The 10,994-nt window shown below is 46.4% G+C and overlaps 1 protein-coding gene across 5 annotated transcripts in view; it reads right to left on the bottom strand.

Moving 5' to 3' along the window:
* The window catches only part of BIN1 (bridging integrator 1), a 95,381-nt gene continuing 84,387 nt past the window's right edge, over positions 1–10,994 (bottom strand). For 3 of the 5 annotated variants that reach the window (XM_008936873.1, XM_008936874.1, XM_008936875.1), the window contains 4 exons: positions 7,458–7,550; positions 6,560–6,670; positions 5,081–5,182; positions 1,111–1,602 (listed from right to left, as the gene is read on the bottom strand). In XM_008936873.1, coding sequence (XP_008935121.1) covers positions 1,495–1,602; positions 5,081–5,182; positions 6,560–6,670; positions 7,458–7,550 — 414 coding nt within the window. In that variant the 3' untranslated portion in view covers positions 1,111–1,494. Of the gene's footprint in view, positions 1,603–5,080; positions 5,183–6,559; positions 6,671–7,457; positions 7,551–10,994 lie in introns of all 5 variants that reach the window. The other 2 variants (XM_008936876.1, XM_008936877.1) reach the window with 2 other exon arrangements.

Here is a 10,994-nt window from a genome sequence, read left to right as displayed (position 1 = left end):
AGCCATAAAAAATAATAGCCTGACCTGCTTGCCAGCTGCATCAGTATTCAAGTAAAGTTTAAAGTACCTTTGTGGGACTTTAGAGTCTCGGAGGGTCAGACCAGCTTATTTTAACACGTGTAACACACACTTTGAAACAGCTTTGTCATCTGCTTGTTTAAACTAAAAAGCAAAACTCAAAAATAAACAGGAGCAAAGGAAAGTTATAGGAAAGGTCTCAGCATCAGTATTAGACTGCAGAGTGTCTTCTTGACACTGACACTTTGATATTCTTGCCTTCCTTTCTAATGCACTGAGATATCATGAAGACACGCAGCCCCTTTAAACGAGCATTACAAGAGTCCAGTTTTCATAGACGTTAACTTGATCACCAGCACAACACTGGAGAAAGCTGATCTAACAATATTTCACTTACAGAACTCTTCAAAAGGAAAATAAGAAATACAATTCCACAAATACCAAAGCCAATTAAGAACACAGAAAGCAAATTGGTTTTTCCTCAGTGTTTTTTCTTTTTTCAGAAAGAATGTTTTCTTCCCTTATCACTTTCTTTAAAAGCAAATTTTCCAACCAGCCAGATTTTAAAGTGATCTTCTCTCTACACGAATCTAAACTTTTCTGAAAACACCTACATGGTTTCGGGGGCAGAGGATTCCCTCTTCTAAATTTCAGAGCCATCTTAATGGCATCCACTTGTTTTGTGTTGTTTCTCCTCTTGAATTTGCCCATTCCCCTTAGCAGTTCACAGGCCAATACCACTGTGAGCATTTAGGTGTCTGCATTTGAAAGAACTTTGGACTGAGCACAGCTTCACACTTCTCATCTTCTCTATGCCCTTTCCATGTAGGTTTTTCTTCTGTTTTTACATGTACAAAATCAGTTTGTGTAACGTTGTTTTAAAGGAAGAAAATAAAATACACACACACACACACATATTATATTGGTGAACACTATACACTAAGTATTTTTTTTCAACAGCATAACAGAAAGTTTGGCCTACTGTAGGTTGAACATGTAGGGAAGGCTGAATTTTTACGGTTGCCATGCAAGCCACCTTCAAGACAAAACAGATGAACCCACCCAAGAGCAAATGCAGCTTCTGCTCTCAAGCCGTTAGGCAAATACTGCCTTTGCAGGGATCAGACTGACCAGAACCATCTCACCAATTCACTGAGTGCAGTATTTAGAGAACCACACCAAGCTGCTTTCGCATCAGTTGTCTGCATCCAAATGCTGTTAAAACCAAAAGGGAAAGAGGGTATTTGACTTGCCTTATTATTATTATTAATATGTATACATTTTGATAACACCTTGAATTTCAATTTACTTCTGAAACCTTGTCCTTTGAGAAGAACACATCCTTTAAGCTGACTCTTTTTTTCAGGCTTCTCTTCCTTTAAAATTCTCTCTTCTTTTCATTTTGCTGCTCTTTTCCAATATCTAGCAGAAAACTTGCTTTCTTCCAGCAGAAACGCGGCTGGTGGCCTTGGGCCTTCACTGCACCCGCTCAGTGAAATTCTCAGGGAAAACCCCTCGGCATTGGTCAAGTTCCTTACGCTGGATCCAGTCAGACTCCTTCACACCCATCAGCCATCCTTCGTCCTGGAGGAGGAGACAGAGATCAGATGCTGAGAGACAGATGTGAGCAGGGATTGCTCTTACAGAGCGCAGGCCAGGGAGGTATCAAGGCATTATTAAAGCCATGCTCATATTTGGCTTGGAGACAATCCAGGAAGAGGATGAGGGAGAAGAAAAAAAAAATTGTTTCATTCCCTGTTTAAAAGGGAGAAGGCTACAACCCAACAGAGGCAGTTATCAACTCCTATATGACCCAGAGTGCCTAGAGACAGTAACACCGTAAACAATTAGCAAACGCAATACAAACATGTCATAATTCACACCCACCAAATAAGAAATCCTGCCAAAGAAAGTCTCTAGAGCTACAGGAGAGGAATCACCTTTCTCATCTGTCACAATCTAGACATGAGGGCTCTAGCACCCTCCATAGCCATAAAAGTAATGGGTACCTCCACAGTGCAATTCATCCCATTCACCGTGGGCACAAGTCTTTGGAAAGGATGAATCGTTCCCTGGAGGTGCTCATCCCCTGCTACAGGCAGGGCACCTGGATGATTAGCATTTCAGAGAGGTGGTACAAACAAAATGACTCTCATTTGCTGTGCTGAAATTCTGGTCTAGGGGAACACAGAAGCAGGAAGACCCATCTTGCTGCTTCTCTTCCCAAAACCCAGCAGTCTGTGAGGCTTGATACAAAGCGAGGTTGGCAAAACTCCCAAATTTGTGCTGTTCAAGGTCTCCCACAAGGGTTCTTCCTAGCCACCAAACCTATACATCTATAAACAGAGATGAATTTTCAGAGGCAAATGGAGTTGTGCTTGGTAGAACCTGCTCAGGAGAACCAGACTTCCCACCCTCTACAGGCAGTGTCCAGCAGCGAGATTTCTGCTTCACCTCAAGCACATGAGGGCGATGAGATACTCAAAGAAGGAATGCTGTACAGCCTGCAGCTCAGGCGTGCAACCACCCTGTTCTCTGCACGCCTTGGGGCTGCCACCACGGAAGCACCCCCTCAGCAGGCAAATATACCCACTCATGGGAGTCCTTTGCAGCAGGGCAGCCCATGGGTTAACACGGCAGCACAAGCAAGAGGGCTGAGCAGGAGACCACTGCCTCCAAACCCAGCAGCCTGCTCTTCATGCACTCCTCTGGGCAAAGCATGCACCGGGCTCATTTAAGAGACATGTTATCAAGGTCAACTAATAACTTCCCAGAGCAGAAGTGCTCGGGCCACCAGTTGCTCTACGCTGTGAGGAACTGGGGCACGTGTGTGTGGTTCACACAGTTGTCCTGACACTTCTGCCCTCCTGGAACTGGCAGGAGTTACTTGGCTATTTAGACAAGATCAAATATGCCTCCCTAGAAACACGTTTTTTAAAAACATACCTGCACAGTGCAGGAGTGAGGCATTTCTTGCCAGGGGTGATCCCTGGGACACACATTGCTTTCCACTGCCATTTTGTGACTTGTGTCCTCATCCTGTTTTCTGCAGGTTGGATGTGGCAGCAGCTCAGACTAGCCATCGTATCCGAGTTCCCTGCTCCTTGCAGGCTGTAGTGGGTGCCTGCAGGCTCAGCTAGCCCTTGCTGCTGCCTCCAGAGCTGAGCATTCACAGGAATGGCAGGAGATGGGAGCTCATCTGCAGCAGCCAGCTGCCCGGGCTGCAGAACGACTGACACGCCATAAATCAGGAAGACAAACGACTAGGTGGGAGGTGCTGGGCCCAAGTGTCTGGAAGGCAGCTTCCAGCTCACAGCACAGCAAGCAGGAAAGCTCATCCATTTGCACACAGCCTTTGTGCCACACAGCATGCATCACTCCCACGGCATCCTCCTACGAAGGTCTCCTCAGCCACAGGGATTAGGCAGGAGGACCCAGATTGACCCTTGCCATTTTTGAACCACATCACTTGAAATGCCAGCTTAGAAGCATTGCTGCCCTCAATCCTTTCTTCTGTCAAGAGAGATGAAACCAGGCCTGGCTAATGTACCCACAAATTGACACCTAAGCTGCATGACTGGGACGTGGGTCACAGTCGATTACCGTAAGCTTCCTCCACTCACGTGTACAGGTCATGCACATGTTAACAGCCAATGTTTTCCATCTGGGCATGGTCCAGGTTAGGGAAATGAGCTGTAGCACAGGATACTTTGTAGGAGGGTTAGAGGGCTTCAGTGCAGCTACAGCATCATGTTAGCAACACTCAGAGCTCACCCTCTGCAGCTTGGAGAGTCTCGAGTTCATGGCTGTTGCACCCACATCCAGCTAGAGTGCAAACATAGGGCATTGAAAAACTCTGCTCCAGAAATGGCATCTCATACTACAGAAAACAGGGGACCTGCCACTCATTTCCCATCCAGAAAGCTTTCTGAGAAAGAAATACTCACAAACAACTGTGTAGGGCAGTCCTACTCAGTGAAAAGACTTGTCTCCAGAAGGAATCAGTGTCTTTTCCCCATACGTCCCCTGCCCTCAAGAGCACCTGATTCTGCAAGAACTGCAGACACGTTATAGCTCCAATTTCACCACGAGCAACAAGATCTGCCTCCATAATTCACAACACCAACAGCTGAACCACAAAAAGGATCCGTACCTTCTGTGGCCAGTGAACTACATCACCTTCCCTTTGCCCTTTGTGAAATCCAGATCTTGTCTGGACTTGACCAAACCCAAAGAGCTGGCAATGGCTGAATTAATTTAGAAAATTCCTGTCCTTTTCCAAACAAAAACCTGGAGACATGAGTATGAATTTTATAAAATCACCACTGCCCTCAGTCAAAGTAGGAAAAATGCTACAGGCTTTATCTGCTGGAAGCCCTCAAATACAACAAGTGAAGAGGATTTACTCACGGCTTCTAGAAATAGCTCAGATTAAAGAAGAATATCACCAATTAAATTCAGGTTGGAGATGGACAGTAAGACTGTTCTCCAGGGCTGAGAAACCTGCTCCAGCCTTTGGTTCTGCTGCCATCTCCTGGCCATACACCGTGCTTTGAAAATAACCATTACTGTGCTGAAGTGCAAGACATCATCCACGGCAAACTGCTTTCTCAGGGCTCCAGCATCTCTCAAAAGGGGAGAAAACATCATCCTAAGCTGTGGGTCACACCTGCCAATGCCACAGTCTGCACTGTAGTAGTCACAGGGAATGTGCATCAAATTCAGGAGGAGCAGTGAGGAGGCAAAGTATTGGCTCTGTTGGGCTCCCTGATCAAGGGAACCATTGTATCGGCTCAAATGCCCTGACAGGATCAGGAAGCCATGGCTATTTCACATGCTTTATGCAGGATAATGTCTCCATTTTCCAGTCACAAGCAGAGTCCTCCCCTCTGTTGCAGGAAGCCAACCTCAAGCTCAAGGACAACTGGCTCTCCTGCCAGCTCCCAGCCACAAACTGATGGCTCTGCATCCAGCCAGCCGACTGTTAGTGGAGGAAGAAGCAGCTGTGGAAACCCCCTCGGCTCCTCCCGGCCCAGACTCACACCCTATCTCCCCCACTCACCTGCTCCTCAGGGTTCTCAAATGGAATCACAAGCACCACATCCCCAGCCTTCAGCTGTAGCTCATCGCTGTCAGTGGCCGTGTAATCATGCATGGCCTGGACCTGTGTGGAGAGAAGAGGAGAGCTTGGGTGAGGCCAGCCTTCGCTCACCCAGCTCCACAACTGGGGACAAGGAGTTCCACTTCATTGATCCAGTGGATGATTCTGACTGAAAGGCACTTTTGGAGGCCATCTGATCCCCCCTGCTGTTCAAGGCAAGGCAAGCTTGGATCACAAACATCACATCTACAGGAATAACCACTTTCCTTCCTCTAATGGCTATGGGCTTGCTCACACTGCCCGGCATGCAGCTTGCCTCTGCCACAAGGGCATCCTGGTGAGTCTCATTCAACTTGTTATGCATCAGCACCCCACTGTCCCTCCTTAAGAGGGTTGTTTTCTCATGGCATGGGCCTAAAAACCTCACAGCACAGAAAGCCTGTATTCGCTTGACTGGTACCCTGTATTCTTTTTGCAGCAGGACTGCAAGAGTATTAGAGAACATAGCCTCCCACAGCTGTCAGAGCAAGCAGGGAGAGAAAACACAGGGAAGAGTATCAGTTTGGATTTTTGAGTGACTGTATCCTGCCCTGTTTTCTCTTTGGTATTCAGACCAATTCCTATCGTTACAGGTCTTCTACTTCAAACCACAGCTCTCCACTTGGAGCACTGCCTGTACCCAGTCTAAAAGTGATGAGACTCTATTCTTCTTAAGGGTTTTGTCATTGTTTTGCTTTCGGTAGAACTCCCAGAATAAAATAAAAATAATGCATGGACATGTCTAAAGCAGAAGAAAAGTATTCCTACAGCAGGGGACTTTCATTTCTCACCTTCACAGCCTGATGCATCTGTGTTGTCTTGCTAATGTTCCATTACACACACTGAATTAGTGGCCTATCCTCACCCAGAATGACTCCTTCCTCCACACCTTCAAAACAAGCTGCAAGCTATCTTTGGCATATTCAGAACATCCACTAGATCTCCCTGTCCAATGCTGTATTTTCCCCTGTTGATCCTGGCTTTCCAGTTTCCCCAAATACAAAGTCCTTTGTCCCTGCTCGTGTTTCCAACTCTTCTTCATTTGCCACTTGCATCAAAGTTTAACCTTTCCAGATTGGAACCAAACTTTCTGCCTACTACCCAGAGTCGGTGACTGACACTACCACACCACCAGAAGTAACTGCAGCAGAGAGAAAGGTGGGTTTTGCTATACAGCACAGCCAGACTTTTAGAGGTAGGGATGCCTTTACACAGTTCTCTGAGGCATCTGGAACTGCAGGAAGCTGGGCTGTCTGAGGGAAAGGTGTATATCTCATCCAGCTTCCTTTCTCCCTTTCAATGTGACACAGCCCATGGCCATGTTGAGTAGAAGTAGTTAACTTATTATGGGGGAAGGGAAGAATTCACCAGGAACTCAGTGTCCCACCTCCACTTGCTCACCTTGAACAGAAATCCTGGGGGCATATCAGCTCTTTCAGATGAAGCAGCTCCTTCCACCGTGCCATTGACAGTAGCAGGGAAAGTTTCCACAACAACAGCAGGCAGAGAGCTCTGGTAGGGCAGCACCAGCCAGGGATGGAAAAAAAGCCATTGAAAAAAAGAATATAAAATTGCAGCTCCAAATCCACCCTGGAGGATCCACATCCCAACCCTACCCATGGCTTCAGTGGGCTCTCCCAGCACACCAAACAATGACAGAAACACTCCAAAGGACAGGAGAGGCAGCAGCAAGAGATCAGGACAGGTGACCACAGTCTCCCTTTGCTTAAGGCTGCAAAAGGGTAGAGAAAATTTAGAGTTTTTCTGGGACCATAGTGTGTGGCATTTCCCATCCACTCATGTCATGATGCAGTTCTTGTAGAGCCCTCATGGAACAGACAACTCAAATGCAACAGCCTATAGCAACCAAGTGGCCACGAGCCTACTGGAACCTACTCCAGTCCCCTAAAAAGGTGGCAGTGTCAGGAAAAAAAAGAGATGTTTAGAGGACACAGGCAGAGCCCAGAGGACAGGCTAGGTACAGTAAATGGCGAGCAAGGAGGAATCCAGCAGACAACACAAGCTTTGCACAGCACGGGCTGTGGGCTGGCTTCACAGTAAGAGTGAAGGGACAGTTCTTTTTGTGGATCTTCCAGCAGAGCTTCTCCCTAAGCATCACAAAGATAAAATGCAACACCTAAGTTTGGCCTCTGAATAAAAGCATTGTAACTGCCAGGGTGGCAAGGATGTGTTTTTCCAAGCAGCCACACATCCCTTTTCCCAGGCCAGTCTCCCACATCTGCTGTACAACAAAGGGATGTGATGGAAAAAAGGGACTGCTGTCCCTCAAGGTGCTTACCGATCCTGAATCGGTGTCAGTTTTAGAAGCTTCAGCTCCAGCTGCTGCTTCTGATCCAGCTCCTTCAGTTCCTGCATGGGCTGCTTCTGCAGGCTGCAATACAAAAGCCATCCAAGTGGAGAGTTACACTCATTACGGCTACGTGTGTGTGCAGAAAAGTGCAGCTCAGTCTGACCAAGGGCTCTGTGCTGTTGACTGCTGCCATCTACTGACAAGAAGGTGAGAAACCTCAGGGTCTTGCTAGGCTTCTGTCTCCCTCTTCCTCTGCAACCCAGGGAAATCCCAGTACAGCCTGCATCCCCTCACTCCAGCCACGCAGCAGGCGACAGTCCAGAGGCAATCAATGAAACGCCAGAAATTCTTTTCACGACCTCAGCTGCGGACCTACGTTATGCACACGCAGTACCTAGGATGACACACAGACTGACCACTCGTACAGCAACACAAGCCTGCTCCACGCCAAGGGACACGGGTCTCCCAGCAGGCTACTTCCAAAGATCAACAATCAAGGAATATTTAAACCTGTGCGTACTTCCAGAAACAGAAGAGTGTGGTAATAATGTGTCTAGATACGGATCTTAGTCTGGACCCAGCAACTACATGACATCAGCACTGAATCAAACTGAACCAAGAACTGTGCTAACTTTCACCCAATTTGATTTTGGATAGGCCCTAAAAGCCTTTAATTTGGACTCCGTTGTGAATATTCTACTACTAAGAATTTGCTATGAATATTCCACACATGCACCCATTGGTGTTGGTGGAGAAGGGTTTCTAATGCACAAAAGCTGCTACCGCCAGGAAGAAATGTTCAGCACCACCTACAAATCACTGCCTGGCAGACTGTTTTAGGAAGCCTGCAGACAGAGGTCTCTGTGCACAACAAACCACCAACCAAACATTTCTAATACACTTCCAGCAGTTCAAGTTTTTATTGTCCCTTGCCTGAAGTCAGGCTAACTCTGTCTTAACACAAAACTAAAAATATTCATTTGCCCCTTCCAGAAATTGCAGCAACAAAATAAGTAGGTTGGATCTGACAGCATCAATGCTGCAGATCAGCCCCTTAGGCGACCAGTCAGGCAGCATCTGAGAAGACTCCCAGTAAGAATCTCCAGGGTCTAATTGGCTGCCCAAGTGCCTTCATGGCCAGTCTAGATCCATGTGTTCTCTATACCAGAGTACGTGCCCCTCTTTGCAAAATCTAGCCAGATACCCACTTTATACTTGCACAACAGAGACTGTTACACAGAAATTTCACATTTTTAATAGATGTGAATAAACCAGCTTTACCCCGCCTGTGTTTCTCATGTATCTGGTAAACACACCTACCCCTGAATACAACCACATTCAAAGCAAGGCACTGTCCAGATTTCTTCATGCTGCAGTTCTCATCATCTGAACCCTACTAAAGCCCAGTGTAAAGCAATGACCGTGCTAACCCTGAACTGTCCACCCACCTGGCTACCAGCCACGCAGGGGCACAATGCTCCAAGCAGTTTTCTAATAACAGTGGCCATAACAAAGAAATAACTCCTAGATTTAAGAAAACGCTATCACTTTGCCTTCAGCTGCTCCAGTGGTGCCATTTAACACACGCTTTCCTCTCCTATCACATCCTTCCTCATGTCTCCCCACCACCATGTCCACAGGCCTATATTGCCAGCAGACACTATGAAAAGCAGAGCTGTTCCCATCCTGCAGAGGATTCCCACAGCAGCTTTGAGAGTGCTAAGGTAGATGTACGCATATGAAGTGCTACGAAGCCTTCTCCTGCTTAATTAGATTCACTCTCTGCTTGCTTTTTATTTGGATTCAGTGAAACTGGAACTGGGACAGATGCCAGCCCAACTCTGTCTGTCCAAGCAAGGTTTTTATACGGACAGGTGAAAAGGAGCTCAACATGAGCTCCTTTTTTAAAAGCGGATAATTTGCAAAACCAGTATTTAATAACCAGATAAATTTAATCTAAATTAATCCCCTGGATTTTAACGAAGGGCACTTTCATGTCAGCTACTTATTTTCTATTTTACATACCCGTGAGCATCCCAAGGCATATAAAAGCATTTACAGTAATGGAAAGATACTACAGAGAGAAGAGGAAGAATTGCTCACTGCTGTTGCCAGGTTTGAAAGCTTTGCTTATTCCAACAGCACCATCATACACACCAAACCCAAGTGTTTTTAGTCTACAGAACTAAGCAAGTTCTGCTGCATCCAAGTTTCTATGCAGTTGTTCCCCTCATAGGATATGGGGCTACGTAACCATACAACAAATCCTATCTCATCAACAGCTAAGAGCATCAATGCAAAAATACTCCAAAAGACTTGAAAAGCAAAAGGAAGACTCCTCAGCTATAGGGAGCTCTGCTCCTTAACTATCTATACCATGCCAAAGTGAGAATAGGCATGGTGAGAACATCTCGTCTAGCAGCATTCTCCAGTTGACAATATTGTCCTTTGGGTGAAATCAGGTTCCATCATGGGAGAAATGGCCTAAAACACTTTTTACACACCAGACTGTAAGCACAGCTCAATCAGCTACAGTCATACCTCAACCCTGCCCATCCCCTTGTAAGGCACGAGATCTTTCCTTGCAAAACCAGACTTATTTTCTTTCTTACTAAGATAGAATGGCAGTCACATACAGAGGATTGACAGATGTTAAACACAACACACAAGGGAAACATCTTTCCTGACATGACCCAAGCTCATGTGAAGGACAGCACTGGCAACGGCAAGTTGCTGGGCCAGGCTCTCAGCAAAGGTTAAATCATGTCCTCCCAAGTACCAACTCTAGGTGTTGATGGGGTCCCTGAGAATGGAAAGGTTGGCAGGACTCGATTCCTCAGCATAAGCTAAGGACATGTGCTTACATCTACACTACAGGATATAGCCAGCTCAAGTAGCAGGATTGTGTACCAAGACCAAGATTTTTCTGTCACACACTACTGGCTGTTTGTCCAGAAGGATTCAGAATTGGTTGTGCTTGAAGTATCTCCCAATGGACCAATCTGCACCAATCCAAGATCTTCCCAGGCCAAATATATCTAGAGCACATCAGTGAGGGTCTGGCTTTGGTTCAGATGCAGGGCACATGTAGCAAACTCCAAAGCTGAGGCTGGGGGAGATGCCAGGTAAGTCTTGGGCCTGCACTTAATTTTCAGTGTAGACACAGGCTGAGTTATTTCACACCAACCTTTCTGGCAATAACGATCAATGAATAGCAGACACCACAGATAATTCCAAACATGTATGTATACCAATGGTACAAGGCAGTAAGGACAAGGGGCAGCTGAGACATTTATTCATTACCCACAAGACGAGAAGGATGTACAGATTTTAGGAATTAGTGAGGAGTGGAAGATGAGGATGACGCCACAATGGGATTAAGTTTGAGGAGAACATCACAACATCATGCCAAAGGAAAGATAAGTGAGTTAACAGGGAAAGGCAATGAGGTTGTATGCTGGTGGAGACATAACCTTCAAAGTCCCAGACCTGATTTGCAAACATCTGGCTGCTGCTGCAGCTTCA

Source organism: Merops nubicus, unplaced genomic scaffold, assembly GCF_000691845.1.
Source record: "Merops nubicus isolate BGI_N331 unplaced genomic scaffold, ASM69184v1 scaffold653, whole genome shotgun sequence".
Taxonomy (NCBI): domain Eukaryota; kingdom Metazoa; phylum Chordata; class Aves; order Coraciiformes; family Meropidae; genus Merops; species Merops nubicus.
Note: the sequence above shows the minus strand (reverse complement) of the source record. Positions and strands in the feature narration are given on the sequence as shown.